Genomic DNA, 22,565 nt, shown 5'->3' on the forward strand with positions numbered 1-22,565 from the left:
ACTGCTGAAATTAATATTTATACTGGAAGTTTTTGGTTAAGTCAGCTAGATGCAACTCTTTCATGCATAGATATAAAATAATCTTGTACTATTTGAGTTTTAGGACAGTCACATCATGCAACTCTTCCTTTTTATTATGACAATTTACTTTTTAATAAAAATAAGAATAAATTATAACTTTTTAAATTGAGTGATTAAAATCGGACACACCACATAATTGAGGGATTGAGGGGCAAAAATTGTAACGTACGCAGCATTTAGGAATTATTTTGAAGAGTTTTGCCTTTTGATTTATTTTTAATAATCTGGATTTTAGCTTTTTCAAAATAAACTTAGTTTTTAATTTTTTGTTACATATTTAACATAAAAATTACTAAAAATTATATCTTTTGATGAATGTTATGCAAATAGGTTATCAGAAATAAGTAATTCCTAAATGGACACTTAAGAGTATTTCACGATTGCCTCAACTTGCCAAGGAAAAGTAAAAAATGTGAGATGATATATGCCTATGTGTTGGTAATAAGAGGATTGTAGCTGTAAGAAGAAAAAGAAAAAAGTGTTCTTAAGGTGGTTGAAGTTCAACATTAAACTGCAACTTAAGTTCAGGGGCCAAATTACCAGAAAACCACATAATAAGAAATCATTATGCCCACCATCGCACACCCTTGGTGCGATGGTCACTCCACAAGTATAAATGCTTGTGGGGTGTGGGGGGTAAGGGTCAGGGTTCAAGTCTCCAGGAAGAAATTTCACACACATTAACACTTTAAATTATACTAGAATAGAATTCTATCTCGTAAAAAAAAAAAAAAAAATATTATGCCCAACCACAACTCTCTCTCAACAAGTGGCGTCAATACAAAAAGATTGGCAAAACCAGTAGCCATAGACCAAAATTTTAAAACACCATGCTCTTTTGATTATTTAATAAACCTTTATTTACAATCAACATTATTAGGTATGAAAAAGACCCAGTCTGAATTTTACAACCGCTGCCAAAAGTGCCCGTATAAAGCTACTTATCACTTCTTATTAAAACTGCTTCGATGCCACGGGACCTTGTCTAGTGCACTTTTACTGTTTACATGAATCAATAACTGTCATGGAATGAAACTTGTTTGGGTGACTTTACAAGTGTAGTTTCTCTGTTGTGCATCTTGTAAATGTAATACATTATCCTTAGCAATTTAGCAACTCGGAATGTTTTATATTCATGCTAATAACACCAACGACCACATACAATATTCTAATTCAAAATTGTGAAACCATCATTTAATCCACACAAAAATACTATGTGAAAAGAACAAAGCATTAGGTTTTTTTTTTTTTTTTTTTTTTTTTTTTTGAGAAGAAGAATAAGAAAAACAACAACAAAGTACTAGTTAATAAGAAATGCAGGAAACCAAAAAAAAAAAAAAAAGACTTTTTTTTTTTTTTTTTTGGAGAGAAGACAAAACACTTTAAACGCCCTATATGAGGTGTAATTAATGTGGCAATCAAATTGGAAAATTAACAATGGATGTGTTTTTTTTTTTTTTTTTTTTGCTTCCCAAATTGATCATGAATTTAGTTATGTCTAATGTATAACCACAACTGTTATTCTCAAACTACCTTTTGTACGACCAAATCATACACGCAAGAGAACTTTCACACGCTTACGAATTACAATGCCATCATTTCAAGAAAGATCTATATTCGTGGAAAATGAGGCAAAGTAATTTTTAGACTTGATGCCACATTGAATACATCTTCAGAGGTAAGGAGTCTTATAGTTTAATAATATTGTCTTATTTTTCTTTATGAAGAAAATTAGGGTTTGAATGCTCCATTTCTAACTACTTATAGCTATTGAGCTTTATATATGTACTAGTGAAAGTTTCATGCGTTACACAACTTTAGTCATGAATTTCTTTATTTTTATTTTTTGAAAAATAATAATTAAATGAGTTATTATTACATAACTTTATAACTCGTTTCTAACTAAATGAATGATTATTATTATATAAAATGCATAATTTTGTATATTTGTTCTTATATATAATATCTCTAAATAAAATGATCAATAAAAACCTTTTCTAATTTTTTTATAATTCCTTATTTATTAATGAAGAGAGTGATTTGAACTCGAGCAGTTAAATCTTTTCTTATACTTGTATAAATAAGAATATCCTAAAAAAACTAATTCCAAACTTAAAGATTAAAAAATCAATTGTATTTGTACACCTAAAAGAAATTTTATTTTTAAATCTTATTTTGATATTTAAATCATCTGTTTTAGTGTTGAATTTAATCAAATGGTTAACACCCTAACTTTTACAACTTGAGTAATGTCTCTAATTATATTGTTGTGTTTTAGCCTTTAAGAACACATATATTAATATTAGACATAAAAAAAAAAATTAATAATTAAAACATTTTGAAAAAAGAAAATTAAGCTAAAATCCCAAGTCATTTATGAAAAACAATCCAAATTTCCAAACTTAAAAAAAGAAAAATGAAAAGAAGTTAAGTAAAAATAGACTTATATACGAATTTGGACCGATGGATCTAATTTAGTCAAATGTTATCTATGATCTAAAAGGATATAGGAGGAATTCTAAATTGAATTTAGTTAGACTTTCAAAGAAATACAGTCATGAAAAAGTTCATAGGAACTTTAAATTATATGATCTAAAAGGATACGGGAGGACATCCGCAAATGAAGAAATTAACACAAAGCACAAATAGAATTTTAAAATAAAAATAAAAATAAACATTTATAAAGTCTTAACAATCAATAGGTAAAAATAACTTGGAATCAAATTGCACTAGAGGTTACAGCACATGAAAGACATGTTTTGAACCTGATTTTTGGTAGTAATAGTGAATTGAAAAGATCAAAACACTTACAAACTAAATACATAGAATAACCAAAACCTAAAACACAAAAAATAGTTCAAAAGTTGAGAATTTAAAAAAATAAAAAATAAATAACTTGCTTAAGATAAAGCAAGCACTTAAATGGGTGAACCTTATTTTACTTCTTTATAGTATATTTTCTTTGACATAATATTCATATATGAAACTTTAGAAATAAATAACAATAAGTAAGATGAATTTATGTAATCAAAACTATCATATACAAAAACATATGTGTAAGTTGCAACTTGAAAAAAAAAAAACAAAAACAAAAACATGGGGTGCAAGAAGGATTCTATGGAAAAACCATTGGTGAATATATATAAAGTTTTGAAATTTTGATAACAAATTTTGAGTAGAATTTAAATTTTTGAAACTTAGGTGATAAAGTTTTAGTTAAATTAAATTATAATTAAATCTTATCCCTCGATTTGAGGAAATATATCCTAATAATTAATAAAATATATTTTTTTAAATAATTAATAAAATGTAAGATGCAACTTAAGGGGGGAAAAATGTGGGGTGTTGTATGAGATTCCAGATTTCAATTTAGAATTTTTTTTTTTTAATTTCTAGGGAAGGAAGTTAAAAAAAATCTATAATAGACTTTTAGTTTGAATAAAATTTAAATTTGTTAAACTTTAAATGATAAAGTTTTGTGTAAATTAAACCATTGTTAATTTTATTCCTTAATTTGAGAAAATATATATGCTAACTATGGGGACATCCTTTTAATGTGGGGACATTTTTGCCTCAAGACCAAGAGTTGCACTTTTTAATCTTTTTTTGGCTTCAAGTCTCACATTGGAAGAAAAGCCTTCCTCTTCATGCCATATAAGGGATGACCAATTGTGATAGAGTACCACTAACATCCCTTATATGGCATGAAGAGGAAGGATTTCTTTTCAATGTGGGACACTGGGACAAAAGCAAAAATTGCCTAGGCTCCAATCGGTCCAGCCCTTGGGCTTGAAGCAAAAAATGCACCCACATATATATATATATATATATGTGTGTGTGTGTGTGTGTGTTTTGAAATTTTGATAATAGATTTTTAGTTGGAGTAGGATTTAAATTTCTGAAACTTAGATATATGTTGCATGTTTTGTTAAAACACTTATTAGATAATTATAACGTCCTCAAGGTAGACCACGTCACTTGTCTACCATTCTACTAAAAGACTCTTACCTGTTTAAAATTACTCAGTCAGTAGTCAATTTATATTTAAAATGACGTGAAATGGTTGACAAGTAACGTGGTATATCATAAGGACTGTATAATTTCTTTACTAATTGTTACTTTATCTAAAGAAGTTGATAAGAACAAATAAGTTGTTGGCTCTATCAACTAAAATTTAGATGCATGTTTTATGTTTTGTTAAAACACTTATTGCTATTTTATCTAAAGAAATTGATAAGAACAAATAAGTTGTTGTCTCTATTTAAAAAATTGTTTTTATTAAAAATATTATTGTAATTCGGTGAAGTCACTTGATATAACCATTACTTCTAAACCCAATTTTTATTATATAGTATAAGATATGATGTGACATGTGGCATACTTGCAATTTTTAATTGCAATTTTTGTTTGGCTTGTGTGGCACCACTTTTCTAAAGCCTAAGCAAACTAACACACACACAAGCACAAACACATTTCAACTGGGAGAAAGTTTATAGACATAAAAGTTTTCACAACTATTCATGAGACAAATTGTTAGTCTTAAGTAAAAAAGAGTAACGTTAATGTGGGCTGTAATAAAAACCAATAAAAATTTGTCAAATCAACTATTATAAAATTTATTTATTGTGTAGGTAACATTGCTCTTTTTATTAGTAATAATTAATGGAAGTGAGATAGAAGGATCCAATTTGTCATTTCCTGGAACTCGAAAGTCAAAAACACAAAATCTAAAGTACATGGGATTTATTTGTGATTGACCCAATTCCCCTGGGTCTTCTTTGTATTTTGACCTACGTTTTTTTAATTACAACAAATGGGGCATGACTATTATGTAACATTTTGAATTTAAAGTGCAAATGAATTATATTGATTTAAAGTGGGACATTCTAGGTTTCAAAGAAAAAGTGGGTCATTCAATATTTTATTACTATCATATGTTATATAATAAAATTTGTGTTTAAGATCCGTGGTTGTGGTTGTGCCAGGTATCCTTTTTTTTTCTTTGTGATAAATGGTTAATTTTTCATTAATTAGGTTAGTCTACTTTAGATAAAAGTTTGTTAGCTAAGTCTCAGAAATTTAAAATTTTACTCCAACTAAAATTTTATTTCATTTTGTTTTAAGAAATTCAAAACAAATTCAAAATCTATTTTAACTATTTTGACCATCTATCATAATTTTATATTTTAATATAATAAAACTTATACTTTACATTTCTTCCTTATGCCAAATAGCTCAATATATGTTTGCATTTTAATAATTTAATCTACATGAATCTCCATTAAAGTTTAGTGGGTCACTAAAGTTTCGATAATATGTTTATAATATAGTTTTTTTTAGTGTTTTTTTTTTTAAATTGTGTAGTTAGATTAATGTCTCTTTTAATTGTATTTTTTTTAATTTTCTTAAGTAATTTAAAAATTAAATGATTTATATTTTTAGTATGTGTTAGAAATAAACTCTAAATTTAACTTGAATCACTCATCTTTTTTACCATGGCGAGCACGTGTAATGTGCTTAGCACTTGTGCCCCAACTTAGTTGCTTTAGAAAAAAGAAAAACAATATATATTTTTTTAAAATACAGAATACTGGTACTTGATCTAAAAAGTTTGGGCATGCATGAAAACTTGCACCAAATACCCAGATTTCCTACCAAACTGGGTAAAACCCGCATAAACTGCGCCGGGTCAGGCTAGTTACCCATTTTCCAATAGGTTTGGTCATCCCTATTACTACTAGTTCAATTAAAAATTCACATAGTTATTAACATTGGTAATGACTAGTGTAATACATAACATCAAAGGAACCCCATTTCCTTGTATCATCCAATCCAAACCATGATTTTTAATTTCATGTATGATTTGGTGTGAACCATTTAATTTTACCGATAGTAGTTGGGACTGCCATAACCCTTTCTTTGTCATTAAATTATTAAGCTCAAAAGAAAGCACGCGACTAGAACATAACAGATGTGAGGTGAGGATGGCATGGCATGGCATAGATTTACCTAACCCCCAACTACAAGCCAACCTCATGCAAAATTAATACCCCCATCCCCAAGTCCTTATTTTATTAAACAAAATTCCACCTACAACATCTTATCCCAATCAATATGTTATTTATTGACCCCACTTTTCAATAAAATATGAACAAAAATGTATCACGTAATACATACCATAGAGAAAAAGAAAATCTGCTTACATAATTAATTTAAAAAAAATGACCGATAATTTCTCATAGCCTGTGATATTAAAATTGTGGCACAAAAATTAAACGAGAAGTTAAAGAAGAGACTAGTTATAACTTAAATTAAAAAAAAAAAAAAATCTAAACTATTGCTTTAATAAAAAAGAAAAAAAAAAAAAAAGTTGGAAGAGACGAAGAGAACGAGGAATAGGGGCTTGAAATGTGACTCATCTAATAATAGGAGGAAGGGTTGGTCGACTACACCACCCAACTCACGGTCAAGACCAACTCCCTAGAAAAATGATTCATTCATATGATGTAATGTGTGGGTTTTTTTTGTCGATGTAAAATGAATTTGGTTTCTTTCATGTATTGGTTAACCCAAAAATTAGTTTTAAGAGAGAGAGAGAGAGAGAGAGAGAGAGAGGGAAAATGACCAGTTTGAGTCGTTTATGGTTTTGGACCCGCATGATTTGAGAGAAGAGAAGGGGTAGCTGGGAGCTACTACAACTATAAACGAGAGTGGTGTGGCAGTGGCAGATACCACGTGCAGCTCTCATTAAAGCTAATTTATACCTTTAAGGTCCCAACTCTGGTTCTGTCCAGAAACCAAACCAACCTCTCTGTGTCTCTCTGCAATTCATTGTGTTGCCAGTGCATGATCACAGTTATATGCACAAACCAAATAATTCCGGGTCTTTGTTTTTTTTCATAATTCCGTTTCTTCATTTGCAATGCTTTATACCCAGAAAGCAATTTGAAGCTAATTGCTCATAGCTATCAAAAATTCCAGCTGCTGTTACCCATTTTTTCCAAGGTCTGTGGCCCATTTCTTTCTTGTTTTCTTTATGAACTCTCTCCTGGGTAGTTGTAATTGTATCTTTTAAGTCTGATTTGGGTATTGGGTCTATCTCTTTTTGGCTATGTTATTGGTGTCTCAGGAAGAGAAAGCTAACTGCTTAATTATGGTTTGGAGTTGCTTATGGAATTTTTGTCAGTTGGTGTGGATTTGGGAATCTATATTTACTACCTTTTTGAGGTCCTATGTTGTTAGAAATGCGTTTTTATGATTTGGTTGGTGCCCTTTTCGTTGCAATCGATATTCTGTGTTTACTGAAAAAGGTTAACGGTGAAAGGAAGAGTTCCTAATGCCACAAAATCGGAATTCAATATTAGTCCAATTATTTGCAACCAACGCATCCTTAGCTCACTTAGTGTATTTGTTTTTGTTAATATTTTCTGTTAAATTGGACTTAATTTAGAAAATTTTGGTAGACTTTGTTGTTCACTTGAATTTGATTCCCTGGAAGAAACAAGTCAATTATGGAAGGCCTAGTGATTATTAGAGTAGCTTTTCTTCCAAAAATGTCTGCATAAGTTTGTTGATGGACTTATGCTAGGGATTCTAAAAATTTTACTACATAAGTCTTACAAACTCACACCAATCACAAAGAAGTAATTTAGACATTTGTTTATTATATTGTTGAAGTGGCACCATTCACATTCATTGCCATGTCAGTTTGTAGTAAAATTAATAGTAGCCTTAGCATTTTCCTTGTTGAAAAATGAAGCGATTCATAGAAATTCAATTTGATTCTTACACTTCCAGTCCTCTGAACTGTTGCTTACATATTCACAGGCAGGGCAGCATGTCTGAATCTCAAAGGAGATCCACAATGGCTGGTGTTGGACGTGTGAATGGGCATGCAAATGGGTTGGTTTCTATCAGGAACCCTGCTACAATATCTGTAGTAGATGAATTCTGCCATGCTCTTGGAGGAAAGAAACCAATCCACAGTATTTTAATTGCAAACAATGGAATGGCGGCTGTCAAGTTTATACGTAGTGTTAGAACATGGGCTTATGAAACATTTGGCACAGAGAAAGCAATCCTTTTGGTAGCCATGGCTACTCCAGAGGACATGAGAATCAATGCAGAACATATTAGAATTGCTGATCAGTTTGTGGAAGTTCCTGGTGGGACCAATAATAATAACTATGCCAATGTCCAACTTATTGTAGAGGTATGTATCATAAACCCTGTGTTGTGCATTTTTGAGTTTTCCCTTTGTTGATGACTACCATAGTTGTAACAAAAAAGCCGAAATACAAACAATATAGGCACTTTCTAGCTGAAGAAATATAATCACTCTTGTTTATTTTAATATTAATTGAACGAACTAATGATGTTTCATGTAGATAAAAAGCATATAATAGAACTGAGAAGGCTAATTAGTTGAACAAAAAATATGGGGTCTGTATCAAGTAGTCAGGAAGTTGTAATGGATTTTTTTTGGGTAGCTTTTTTCTTCTTCTTAGAAATAGTTTAATTGTCCTGGCCAGCAGTTTGATAATTATAGTTAATTAAATTATTCATGAATCAATATTGACGTTTTATGTTTTCCTGATAAATTGAAATTCAATACCCAGATGGCAGAGATAACCCGTGTTGATGCAGTTTGGCCTGGCTGGGGCCATGCATCTGAGAACCCTGAGCTGCCAGATGCGTTGATTGCAAAGGGAATCATATTTCTTGGGCCTCCAGCTACATCTATGGCAGCATTGGGAGATAAGATTGGTTCATCATTGATTGCTCAAGCAGCAGAAGTCCCCACCCTTCCATGGAGTGGCTCTCATGTAAACCTTTGTACTCTTTAAAATTGCACTCTATTATTTATTTGCAAGGTCATTACTCATCTAATTTCTGTCTTCCAGGTTAAAACTTCAGCAGCAAGTTGCTTGGAATTAGTTCCAGAAGAAATATATAGGGAAGCATGTGTCTCTACCACAGAGGAAGCAATTGCGAGTTGTCAAGTTGTAGGTTACCCTGCAATGATCAAGGCATCTTGGGGCGGTGGCGGCAAAGGCATAAGAAAGGTTTGCTTCATGCACGATAATAATTAGACGACTTATATAATCTTCCATAACTAATATTCACAGTATTTTATCCCTTATATTGACAAAGTGTATGTAAGTTGTTGGGTATAAGTAAAACTAATCAGTTACTTGTCATGTCAAGGTACTAACTCTTCAAGCCTTACTTAACAATGTAACTGAAGTAATTTGCATTGCATGAATTTTCTAGGTTCATAATGATGATGAAGTTAGGGCACTATTCAAGCAAGTTCAGGGTGAAGTTCCAGGCTCGCCCATATTCATAATGAAGCTTGCTTCCCAGGTTAGATAATCTACTGAATTTCAATCTAAATGACCAGAGCTGCTAAAGTCTAGATCATATTCTGATCATCCATTCGGTGATTTGTAATTAGAGCCGGCATTTAGAAGTACAGTTACTATGTGATCAGTATGGAAATGTTGCGGCTTTGCATAGCCGTGATTGCAGTGTTCAAAGGCGGCATCAGAAGGTAAGCTCATCTCTTATATGGAAAATTTACTTTATTGCTTTTTCGGAAGCAAATGGCTTTCTTGTGTTTATTATTACAAATTCATGAATATATGTTACTTTGTCTCTTTTTTCATATATTTTGTCTCCAAGAATTTTTAATGCATGGTGTCATCTTGGGTATATTCTCTTATTGATCTAATTGGCCTTCTATGTTAAACAGATTATTGAGGAGGGTCCAATTACTGTAGCACCTCTACAAACAGTAAAAAAGCTTGAGCAGGCTGCTAGAAGGTTAGCTAAATGTGTGAACTATGTTGGAGCAGCTACTGTTGAGTATCTCTACAGTATGGACTCTGGCGACTACTATTTCTTAGAGCTCAACCCTCGCTTGCAGGTATGTGATATTTGTTCTAACCTTAATTCAGTGTACTAGCTGTCATTCTTATGAATTCTTTATATTCTCCTTTTGAATTTGTTTAATGGAGTGCTATTTTGCAACAGATATTTGATGCATAGACCCAAAATAGATATAAAACCATTGTGAGCCTTCTGGCAGTTAAGAGAATCTACTAAAATCATTTTGTGTGCTAACACAATTTAGGCCATATAACCTCTTGCAAGCGGTTTAAGTGCCCGTTTGGGATTGCTGTAGAAAGTAAAGCCTTAAGCTGTAGAGCTTTTTCGATAAAGAGCTTAAACTGAAAAGCTCTTTCGCATTTGGAGCAATTGGAAAATTACAATGATAAAGTGCGTTGAATTTGTTACACCAGTTTGGTAACCAAATTGATAAAGAATTTTAGATGTGAGAAATGACAAAAGAAGACATAATAAAGTGTTTTTTTATTCTCATAATTGAACTCGATTAATATTATTCAATATTACTTGCCTATATTTAATTGTTATTATTACGGTCTCTCTCTCTCTCTCTCAAAATGGGTGGGCATCGGGTGTTATTTTGATAAATATGCATAAGCATTTCTTCCATTCTTTAGTTTTATTAAAAATTGGAACAGTGTACAAAAGAGTTGTAATGCTAAAGCTTGGAATTCCCAGATTTCTTTTCCCCAGCTTTAAGGGGGGAGAAAAGCTCTTTAGCAAAATAGCCAAATGGGTGAAATTTTTTGCTAAAGAGCTTTAAGCCCCCCTTAACGCTCCTTTTCTCCCCTCTTAATGCAATGCTAAACGCACCCTGCTATCCTTATAAGAGGTTCATCTGGATGTTTAAAGCATAGGAACCTACATTGATGATGCTATTATGTCTCACTTAATAAGCACAGCATAATGTCCTATAAATTTATCCTGATATAGGTGGAGCACCCTGTGACTGAGTGGATTGCTGAAGTCAATCTACCAGCAGCCCAAGTTGCAGTTGGAATGGGCATCCCTCTCTGGCAGATTCCTGGTATGATCTTACTGTATTTCAGAATTTCTTCAAGTTTTATTTCTCCACCATCAACTTAAAGTTTTTCACCTTCTGTGTTCATGTAACTTATTTGATTAGAGATAAGGAGATTTTATGGAAAGGAATATGGTGGAGGATATGATGCTTGGAGGAAAACGTCAGCTCTTGCCACCCCATTTGATTTTGACAAGGCAGAGTCTACAAGGCCAAAAGGTCATTGCGTAGCTGTGCGTGTAACAAGTGAGGACCCGGATGATGGTTTTAAGCCTACAAGTGGGAAAGTACAGGTTAGCCTCCAAGGTTCATGGTAGTCTGAGTTTGAGTATTTATTTCCTCATATTAAAAACCTGTATTGAGTTTTACACTTTGCACAGGAGCTGAGTTTTAAAAGCAAACCAAATGTGTGGGCATACTTCTCTGTTAAGGTAAATTTTTATTGTCTAATTGTGTGTGGACTTACCTTTGAAGTTTCAGACTGAATTGTGATTGTCATTGTGATTTACAGTCTGGAGGAGGAATTCATGAATTCTCAGATTCTCAGTTTGGTAAGTATTAACTAATGAATGGTGTGAGTATTTGATAACTTTGATTGTCTAAAATCAAGATATAACAAACAAAAAATGGCTTATGTTGAATTTAAATTATTCTGTGTCTGATCCTCCACACTGCTCGAGCAATTTTTTTCTCTTTTAAGGCCGCTATGTTGGGGAAATATTTAAAATCCTCATACCTTGAGTTGCTTCAGAAGATCTTTGAAGTCTGTTTAATGACTGATAAAAGGCCTGCAGATTGAGTGTTTCCACAGTAACTTTTAATGCTGCTCATTGACTCATTAATGTTGTAATTTAGATATGGACCAACTTTATCCTCAATGAAGATATTCAATTGTTTTACTTATTTGTAACTTGTAATTCTAAACAATGGCTATCTTTCTAGGATAGGATATATTGCATACGTAAGTATTCCAATGCATGTATCTTTATTTGTCATAAGAGTGTCTATTGCTAAAATCCTTGAGTCATATCTCAGGACATGTTTTTGCATTTGGGGAGTCCAGAGCTCTAGCTATTGCAAACATGGTGCTTGGTTTGAAGGAGATTCAAATTCGGGGAGAGATTCGAACCAATGTTGATTATACAATTGATCTTTTACATGTAAACTTCTCGCTTATTGACTACCCATCCTATCCGTCCTAAAAGAAAAATAAAGGAAACATTCCAACAGTAGTAAAAATGTTGTGCAGGCTTCAGATTACAGAGAAAATAAAATCCACACCGGCTGGTTGGACAGTAGAATTGCTATGCGAGTTAGAGCAGAAAGGCCTCCTTGGTATCTGTCCGTCGTTGGAGGAGCTCTGTTTGTAAGCACAACTATTTTGTTTTATTTTCTGGTTTCTAGAGGTGTCATGCCAAGAGAATAAGATGGCTTATGTTCTACTATGTCCAACTCAGAAAGCATCTTCAAGCAGTGCAGCTGTGGTTTCAGATTACATTGGTTATCTTGAGAAGGGGCAAATCCCACCCAAGGTATTGCAATAAATAATACTCTATTAAGGGTCCTAATTCTGGAGGGTGCTAATTCTGGTGTCATGTTAACTAATTCTGATTTGTATTTATCTTTGCCGATCCTTGTTGCAGCATATGTCACTTGTCCACTCTCAAGTGTCCTTGAACATTGAAGGAAGCAAATATACGGTATGGGCGCCATTGTAAAGGAATCCTTTATCGTGTCAATAATTTTGTAGACTTTTGTTTCATAGGGATGATTAATATATTTTACCAACATGGTGGACATCTGTTTCTAGATTGACATGGTTAGGGGGGGACCAGGAAGCTATACATTGAGGATGAATGATTCAGAGATTGAAGCAGAGATTCATACTTTACGTGATGGAGGTTTATTGATGCAGGCAAGTTTTTTCTTTAGAACATGTTTGTATTTATTGCTACTAGCTACATGGGTCTTTGTGCTCTTGCTTATAGCTGTTTATATTTAGATTGTGTATGTATGAGTATGCTCAAAGGAAGCCAATAAGATATGCAAACTCTTAGTATTTTGACATTTTGTGAATGTAATCACACATCATAAACTTGTTTTTAAGTTGACAAATATATGTCTACAAATTTGTATGTGTGAGTCTGTCTTATGTCAAATATATCTGTTTTTTATGTGTGTGTGTGTGTGTGTGGATCCTTTTAACCTGGCTTTGTAATGTACATTTATAGTTGCTTTTGCACAAAGTATGTTCCCTTATTTATCAGTTTCTGCAAATGGATATGTCTTTTGGACTTGGGAAGGTGCTATTTTATGAACCACATGAACTTAGCTCTAAAATGAATCAGTCCATCACATCAGAAGTATTAGGCAAGACAGCTTTCTGTGTGTCAAAAATGATTGACTACTATATATGGTTAACTAGGTTCCTCTTGATAGAAGCAGCACCTTATTAAAAAACCCACAATTCTTGTGTCAATATGTGACGGTACTATGTTTACTTGATAAGACTTGTCTAGATTGCAGTGATGCTATGCATCCAATTCATGGGTTAAACCCATCCATATCTTGACAGAAGAAATATTTTCTTTCTTAATCTACTAAGCCAAAACCTATTCTCTTATTCTATTATTTGTATGGTGAAGGAAATTTCATTTCAGGCTAATAAATGGGTTTGGAGGCAGGTCTACCGTGGTGGGCCTCGCAGTTAAAGTGGTCTTTTATTATATTTCATATTTCCAACATTTCAGAAGTGTGACTGGTAGCTCCATCTTTTTTACAGTTGGATGGAAACAGTCATGTTATATATGCAGAGGAAGAAGCAGCTGGAACTCGCCTTCTCATTGATGGAAGGACTTGCTTACTTCAGGTACCCCCAATATTTTCTTCCCTCATGTCCTACCTTTTCTTTCCTCTTCTACAAGCATGGTGAGATTAATTATTATTCTTTGTTATATCCAGAATGATCATGATCCATCTAAGTTAATAGCAGAAACACCATGCAAACTGCTGAGGTATCTGATTATGGATGGTAGTCATATCGATGCTGACACACCTTATGCAGAGGTTGAGGTTATGAAGATGTGTATGCCTCTTCTTTCACCTTCTTCTGGACTTGTCCACTTCAAAATGTCCGAAGGTCAAGCTATGCAGGTAAATCATGTTCAACAGAAGAATTATGAAATATTCAATTTTGACAGAAGTTAAGAAGTCACTTTTTTGTAGGCTGGTGAACTTATAGCTAGGCTTGATCTAGATGATCCTTCAGCTGTAAGAAAAGCAGAGCCTTTCCATGGGAGCCTCCCAGTCCTGGGGCCTCCAACTGCAATTTCTGGTAAAGTTCATCAGAGATGCGCCGCAAGTATAAATGCAGCCCAGATGATTCTTGCAGGTTATGAGCACAACATAGATGAAGTAAGTACTATTTTTCCCTGTTTCCAACATGATTTAGAGCTTTGAACAATATTCTGAATCCATAATTCATTCCTTTATGTTTTGAGTTCTGAGCTTTGGCGTCGTGCACGTGAGAATATTCTATTAGGCTGTGTTACTACTGCTTATCTATAGTGAAATTGTCTCAAGACCAGTCTTATCAAATGGTTTGACTATCTCAGGTTGTGCAAAACTTGCTCAATTGCCTCGATAGTCCTGAACTCCCTTTCCTTCAATGGCAAGAATGCTTGGCTGTTCTGGCAACCCGCCTCCCAAAAGATCTCAAGACTGAGGTAATAACTATCTTTTAGGTCTCCTATACAGTTTTATGCTTACATAGTGACTGTCCTATAGTTTTCTCTCACCCATGTAAAATTTTCAGTTGGAATCAAAATTTAAGGCGTTCGAGGGGATTTCAAGCTCCCAGAATGTTGATTTCCCTGCCAAATTATTACGAGCTGTTTTGGAAGTGAGTTTTACCATTTCAAATTCCTTATATTAATGTTCATGTTCTTTTCCTTAAATTGTAATACACTAAAGTTATGTGCCTTTTGTGGCAGACCCATCTATCTTCCTGTCCTGATAAAGAAAAGGGAGCCCAAGAAAGGCTTGTTGAACCTTTGATGAGTCTCGTGAAGTCTTACGAGGGTGGAAGAGAGAGTCATGCCCGTGTTATTGTTCAGTCACTTTTTGAAGAGTATTTGTCAGTTGAAGAATTGTTCAGTGACAATATCCAGGTAAATTTGTCAGTATGGAACACAAATTGTTCTTCAATGTTAAAAATGATAATGCCTTATGTTTTGCTGCATATTAATAGTGCCAACACCAATATTATATGGCTTGCTATAAATATTCCTGGCTTTGATTGAAGCATTAGAATTTTAATTTCAAAGCTTCTAGTTATATTCTTTGTCTGCTCTCCCAGAGCCTTTGTTGTTCTTTTAAGTATTGTGATGTCCCAACTTGAATTGTCTGACTGGATTCTGGTTTTCCTTATATTAAATAAATTCCTCAATTGTTGTCTCCCTATCTTTTCGTATCTCCTAGACTTTGTCCCAAAAATAAGAAATGGCTACAACAAATTTCTTTTTTCTTATAGTACACTCTTTATTCTTCTTCTTCTTTTTCTTCTTTTGCTACTTTCATAACTTCATCAATAAGTATATTTTCCCTGTGCTCTTATAATTCGAACTTTGTTTAAATTCACAACAATTTTTTGGTTATCTTGAAACCTTTTGAAGTTGGATTGATGCTCGCTAGTGAAATTCATCTTGAAGTCTAGTCCATATACCTTCAAGCTTGTTCTTTAGCCCTCAAACTAATTATTAATTCTTGCAAAGCCAAAAGTGTCAGGAACTTCGGGTGTGATTCCATAAATTTGAATTTTTTTTAATTCATTATTTGCTACTTAGAATTTTCATTTACAATTGCTTGTCCAGGCTGATGTAATTGAACGTCTTCGACTTCAATATAAGAAAGATCTTTTGAAGGTTGTGGACATTGTGCTTTCTCATCAGGTACTAATTATAACATGCTCAGATGTCTTGCCCTTGTATTTTGATTTTCCATAACATTATTTGTAATTGTACCACATGTTTTTTTTTGCTTGCAGGGTGTCAGGAGTAAAAATAAGCTGATACTACGACTAATGGAACAACTTGTTTACCCTAATCCTGCTGCATACAGGGATATACTAATCCGGTTCTCTGCACTAAACCATACAAATTATTCTGAGGTTGGGCTTTGCATAAAGTTACTCAAGCATAAAGAATTAACTTTAAGATGTATTTGTCTATGCTCAACCATTTTAGAATGTAAAGAATCACTTTTTACTCTCCCATGGGGAGAGGATTATTGTTTTCTCTTGTTGGTTGATCTTCCCTTACGACATTTTGCAGTGATAATTGTTTTTTTTCCATTTACCGGAGTAGTTTATTTTTTAACATTTAAGCTAAGTCCTTATACCCTTGTTTATGCAGTTGGCACTAAAGGCAAGTCAACTGCTGGAACAAACCAAACTGAGTGAACTTCGTTCCAGCATAGCTAGAAGTCTTTCTGAATTAGAGATGTTTACCGAGGATGGTGAAAATATGGATACTCCCAAAAGGAAAAGTGCCATTAATGAAAGAATGGAGGATCTTGTGAGTGCTCCTTTGGCAGTTGAAGATGCCCTTGTAGGTCTATTTGATCACAGTGATCACACCCTTCAAAGGCGGGTTATGGAGACTTATGTTCGTAGGCTATACCAGGTATGATTTAAGCTCTTGTAACTGTGAACTTATTTTCATTTTTTATCAATGATTTTCTCGATTAACTCTGTCTATCTGTTATCAGCCCTATCTTGTAAAGGGGAGTGTAAGGATGCAGTGGCACAGATCTGGTCTTATTGCTTCGTGGGAGTTTTTAGAGGAGCACATTGCGAGAAAGAATGGGACTGAAGATCTAATGTCTGAGCAACCGCTGGTTGAGAAACATAGTGAGCGAAAATGGGGGGCCATGGTTATTATCAAATCACTCCAATTTCTTCCATCAATTATTAATGCTGCACTGAAGGAAACAACCCATAACCTTAATGAAGCAGCTCCAAATGGATTAGTAGAACCTGTTAGCTTTGGTAATATGATGCATATTGCATTGGTGGGCGTCAACAATCAGATGAGTTTACTTCAGGATAGGTAGTGTAACGCCCTTTGTACTTACAGTAAAATCTGTTACCTTAAAATGTAAATAGTAATTTATTTATGTATCATGTAGGTACTGAAAGTTCATTTAGGATTAATGGGCTAGCAATAGCATTGCTGCATATTTGTTCAACATCTGATAATACCGTATTGACTTTGAATTGAATTCATATATAATTTAGATCACTTAACTGCCCTATCCTGAATAACAAGCAATGGCTGAGAGGTTTTTTGCCCTCTCTTCTATTTATTTATTTTTCTTCTTCATGCCCCTTTATTCTTTCTTCATGTCAAACATGTGCCAGATAGACAAAGTTTCAGACTTTCAGTCTGGTGATTAGAACCTTTTGATATAAACGTGTCCCTTCTGAACTAGAATTATCTCTTGATGCTTTACAGTGGTGATGAAGATCAGGCTCAAGAGAGAATTAACAAGTTAGCCAAAATACTTAAAGAGAAAGAAGTAGGCTCTAGCCTACGAACTGCAGGTGTTGGGGTAATAAGCTGTATCATACAGAGGGATGAAGGGCGAACCCCTATGAGGCACTCCTTCCACTGGTCAGCAGAAAAGTTATATTACGAGGAAGAGCCTCTATTGCGTCACCTGGAGCCACCTCTATCCATTTACCTTGAATTGGTTAGTAAATATCTGGTTCAGCCCTCTGTATATAGTTAAAAATTGAAAAAGAAAACACATAAATTCCCCATGGACTTTTGTCTGATAAATTATCAACATCTGATTTGATCCAGGACAAGCTTAAAGGCTACGAAAATATACAGTATACCCCATCCCGGGACCGTCAATGGCATTTGTACTCTGTTGTGGACAAGCCACTACCAATCCAAAGAATGTTCCTCAGAACATTTGTAAGACAGTCTACATCAAATGAAGGGCTTACATCATATCAACGGTTGGACACGCAAACAACACTTAGCCAATGGACTATGTCTTTTACTTCAAGGAGTATTTTGAGGTCCTTAATGGCTGCAATGGAGGAGTTAGAACTTAATGCACACAATGCTACACTCAAATCTGACCATGCCCATATGTACCTTTATATTGTACGGGAGCAGCAAATAAGTGATCTTGTGCCTTACCCAAAGTAATTATATCTATCTTCCTATTCATTGTCTTTTCTTCCAGAATAAGATGGTGAAATTCCTTTCTGGGGTCTTACAATTAAGATATTGTTGCCAGGGGAGTTGACATAGATGCTGAGCAAGAAGAAAGTGCTGTGGAGGTGATCTTGAAGGAGCTGGCACATGAAATTCATGCATCTGTAGGTGTAAGAATGCATAGGTTAGGAGTTTGTGAGTGGGAAGTGAAGCTTTGGATGGCATCTCCTGGACCAGCAAATGGTGCTTGGAGGGTTGTGGTGACAAATGTGACTGGTCACACCTGCACCGTACATGTAAGTGTGTATATTATTTACAGTTTTCTAAGAAAAGTTTTCCACCCAGAAATGCTTTTCTAATGCCAAGTATGTAAAGGTTGGATTGCAAAAGCATACTATATATTGGCCCATATAGGTATCGGTGATTACCATCACTGGTCAAACTCAGATTGATCATAGACCTTAAGTTTCTCTTATGGATCATTTCGTTATCTACTAGTTGTAAAGATGTAATTGACAAATAGATCCATGTTTGGCATCAGCAGTAAGAATTTAAAAATCCCATGTGTTGGTTTGTATGATCTGATTAATGTAACATATTGGGGATGCCTGACCAACTGAATGGTTATGTTTGTCATGTTAGACCTGGTTAAAATCATTTGGCCGAAAGGCTTTGGTAATCAAAAAATTTGCTAGAAGCATACCTTTCTATGAAAACCAAATCTCCTGAACACTGATTGGACAGTACTTATCCGTTCCAATAATGTATTTTGCTTATATTCTATGGATAAATTTGAGAACTGAATGAAAAGCATGATCTACATTAGGAAGGAAAACATCAAAGGTAGTCAAGGGTAGTTTGGCTTCATCAGTGTTGATAGTCCAGAAAATAGTATATCATGTAGTAACATTCATATATTTGGGATATTATATTTACAGATTTAGAAAATTCAATGGTAATAGAAATGTTCATGTGTTAATTAAATATCCAGATTTAGAGAGATTTTCCATAAATTGTTATTATATTGTTGTTCGATACAATATTCAGATATATCGAGAACTAGAGGATACCAGCGCACACAGAGAGTTCTACCATTCAGTCTCTGATTGGGGTCCTCTGCATGGTGTAGCAGTGAATGCACAGTATCAGCCTTTGGGAACTCTTGATCGAAAACGTCTTTTGGCCAGGAAAAGCAGCACCACTTACTGCTATGATTTTCCACTGGTGAGCACCATGCTATGAATATAACGCTAATTTTGGTAGCTTTGTCCTCTCTCTCTCTCGTCCCCATTTTGCAAAGATATAGGAAGCAGATCAAATGTTTACCTGAAAAATGTTGCTTGCAGGCATTTGAGACGGCCTTGGAACAGTCATGGGCATCCCAATTTCCAGGTTCTAAGAAAGCCAAGGATAAAGTTCTGAGAGTCACAGAACTCAAATTTGCTGACCAAAGAGGTGCCTGGGGTACTCCTCTTGTTCCTGTGAAGCGTCTACCTGCCCTCAATGATGTTGGCATGGTAGCCTGGTCCATGGAGATGTCTACCCCTGAGTTCCCTTCTGGAAGGACGATACTGGTTGTAGCAAATGATGTGACGTTCAAAGCTGGTTCTTTTGGCCCAAGAGAGGATGCATTCTTCCTTGCAGTAACTGATCTTGCTTGCACTAAGAAACTACCGTTAATTTATTTGGCAGCAAACTCTGGCGCCCGTATTGGGGTAGCTGAAGAAGTCAAAACCTGCTTTAAAGTTGGTTGGTCTGATGAATCAAGCCCTGAGCGTGGTTTTCAGTATGTATATTTAACCCCCAAGGATTATGCTCGGATTGGATCATCTGTAATAGCACATGAAATAAAGCTGGCCAGTGGGGAAATCAGATGGGTTGTAGATACCATTGTGGGGAAGGAGGATGGCTTGGGGGTTGAGAACTTAACTGGAAGTGGGGCCATTGCTGGCGCATATTCAAGGGCATACAAGGAAACATTTACCTTAACATATGTGACTGGCAGAACTGTTGGAATAGGTGCTTATCTAGCTCGGCTTGGGATGCGGTGCATACAGAGGCTTGATCAGCCCATAATTCTAACTGGTTTCTCTGCACTAAACAAGCTTCTGGGCCGGGAAGTATACAGCTCACACATGCAACTTGGTGGACCCAAAATTATGGCAACTAATGGGGTTGTTCATCTAACAGTTTCAGATGATCTTGAAGGTATATCAGCTATCTTGAAGTGGCTAAGCTATATTCCTCCCCATGTAGGTGGTGCACTTCCCATTCTGAGTTCATCAGATCCTCCAGAAAGGCCTGTTGAGTACCTCCCTGAAAACTCTTGTGATCCACGTGCTGCTATTTCTGGTGCTTTGGATGGTAGTGGAAAGTGGATGGGAGGTATCTTTGACAAGGACAGCTTTGTTGAGACTTTAGAAGGCTGGGCAAGAACAGTAGTTACAGGAAGGGCTAAGCTTGGAGGGATCCCTGTAGGGATAGTTGCTGTTGAGACACAGACAGTCATGCAAGTTATACCTGCTGACCCAGGCCAGCTTGATTCACATGAGAGGGTTGTCCCTCAGGCTGGACAGGTATGGTTTCCTGATTCTGCAAGTAAGACGGCCCAAGCATTGTTGGATTTCAACAGAGAAGAGCTTCCACTTTTTATTCTTGCCAACTGGAGAGGCTTTTCAGGTGGGCAGAGGGATCTTTTTGAAGGAATCCTTCAGGCTGGATCAACCATTGTTGAGAATCTTAGAACATACAAGCAGCCCGTTTTTGTATACATTCCAATGATGGGTGAGCTTCGTGGTGGGGCATGGGTGGTTGTTGACAGTCGGATCAATTCAGACCACATTGAAATGTATGCTGATCGAACAGCTAAAGGTAATGTCCTCGAGCCAGAAGGAATGATTGAGATAAAATTTAGAACAAAGGAGCTGCTGGAGTGCATGGGTAGGCTTGATCAACAACTGATTAATCTGAAGACAAAACTTCAGGAAGCCAGGATCAGCACTAGGGCCCATGGGATGGTTGAATCTCTGCAGCAACAAATACAAACCCGTGAGAAGCAGCTTTTGCCTGTGTACACCCAGATAGCCACCAAATTTGCTGAACTACATGATACTTCACTGAGAATGGCTGCAAAACAGGTTATTAGAGAAGTTGTGGACTGGGCAAACTCTCGTTCTTTCTTCTACAGGAGATTGCGTAGGAGAATTGCTGAAGAGTCACTGGTCAAGACTGTAACTAATGCTGCTGGTGACCAACTGTCTCATAAATCCTCATTGGACTTGATCAAGAACTGGTTTTTGGACTCTACTATTGCAAAAGGCAGAGAAGATGCTTGGGTAGATGATGAAGCTTTCTTTAGATGGAAGGATGATACAGGCAATTATGAGGATAAACTTAAGCAGTTACGGGTCCAGAAGGTATTGCTTCAATTAACAAATATTGGTGACTCAATTTCAGATTTGCAAGCCCTACCTCAAGGACTTGCTGCCCTTCTAAGCAAGGTAAGCCATCAAATAAATATTTCTTGTTCCCAAAGCATATTTGTTTAGATCATCAAAGAATTTGTGACCGGAGGGTGATTATTTGAAATCATTGCAGGTGGAGCCAACAAGTCGTGCACATTTGATCGAAGAACTTCGTAAGGTACTTGGTTAAAAGAAAAAAGAAAAAGGAAAAAAAGTGCTTTTCAAGTGATTGTGGTCTTGCAATTGCTGGTGCCATTGCTTCTTGAATCCCAGTAACATCTTGATAGCTTGATGTATGTTGATTATCAGCCTTTACTAATTGTTAAAATCCAACTGCTACTATCCTACCCTATAGGTTAACGATTTTGTTGGTTATATGGAACTTCACCATAAATTGAAGGTGGAGTAGGAACTATAGGTACCAGTTTCATTGATCTGCACATAGTGTACATTTTGCTATTCTTTTGTAGTAGAATGTCAGCCAATATATTTCGACAGTTAAAGGAGAACAAGCTTTTGTAGGTTCAGTATCATTGGTGCCCTTCATGACTGATCTACCTTAGCTCATATTTAAATAATTATGTAATTATCTCTGAAATTGCTAATTTTATATGTGAATGCGAATTCATGAGGACTCTTTATCTATTGGAAAATAATAATAAAAGAAAATTCATGATGACACTAATAACTAATAAGATATCTTATTTCCCTCGCTCATCTTGTTATATTTGTTGAAGAGCAATGTTACAGGCAAAAAATTTTACCACATTTTTCACAATAGTTGTGTTGGCAAGTTATTAGTTTTTATTTGCGATCACTACTGATTTCACTTTTTTATCTACCATTTTATTTTATTAGAAA

General features: G+C 35.0%; 1 protein-coding gene across 1 annotated transcript; it reads left to right on the plus strand.

Annotated features, from left to right (window-relative positions):
* The first annotated feature begins 6,641 nt into the window (after window positions 1-6,641).
* Window positions 6,642-22,237, plus strand: LOC111990252 (acetyl-CoA carboxylase 1). Its single transcript, XM_024022046.2, has 32 exons — window positions 6,642-7,086; window positions 7,909-8,293; window positions 8,700-8,906; window positions 8,985-9,146; window positions 9,355-9,447; window positions 9,539-9,634; window positions 9,836-10,009; window positions 10,924-11,017; window positions 11,117-11,304; window positions 11,392-11,442; window positions 11,523-11,562; window positions 12,047-12,171; window positions 12,261-12,377; window positions 12,469-12,543; window positions 12,655-12,711; window positions 12,822-12,926; window positions 13,794-13,880; window positions 13,973-14,164; window positions 14,237-14,425; window positions 14,626-14,736; window positions 14,826-14,912; window positions 15,004-15,180; window positions 15,883-15,960; window positions 16,056-16,178; window positions 16,423-16,692; window positions 16,778-17,118; window positions 17,524-17,761; window positions 17,875-18,227; window positions 18,323-18,536; window positions 19,288-19,464; window positions 19,587-21,740; window positions 21,838-22,237. Exons 2-32 carry the CDS (start codon window positions 7,919-7,921, stop codon window positions 21,892-21,894), a joined length of 6,807 nt encoding a protein of 2,268 aa, XP_023877814.1. The 5' UTR covers window positions 6,642-7,086; window positions 7,909-7,918; the 3' UTR covers window positions 21,895-22,237.
* The last annotated feature ends 328 nt before the right edge of the window (window positions 22,238-22,565 follow it).

This window comes from Quercus suber, unplaced genomic scaffold (assembly GCF_002906115.3).
Source record: "Quercus suber isolate HL8 unplaced genomic scaffold, Cork oak 2.0 scaffold_984, whole genome shotgun sequence".
Classification (NCBI taxonomy): domain Eukaryota; kingdom Viridiplantae; phylum Streptophyta; class Magnoliopsida; order Fagales; family Fagaceae; genus Quercus; species Quercus suber.

Excerpts from the sequence above, each read along its gene's own strand:
- LOC111990252 (XM_024022046.2), top strand. The coding sequence starts at position 7,919 with ATGTCTGAATCTCAAAGGAGATCCACAATGGCTGGTGTTGGACGTGTG. Across the intron at positions 10,010-10,923 it reads AGCTCAACCCTCGCTTGCAG|GTGGAGCACCCTGTGACTGA; the intron begins GTATGTGATATT and ends ATCCTGATATAG. Across the intron at positions 15,181-15,882 it reads TGTTCAGTGACAATATCCAG|GCTGATGTAATTGAACGTCT; the intron begins GTAAATTTGTCA and ends TTGCTTGTCCAG.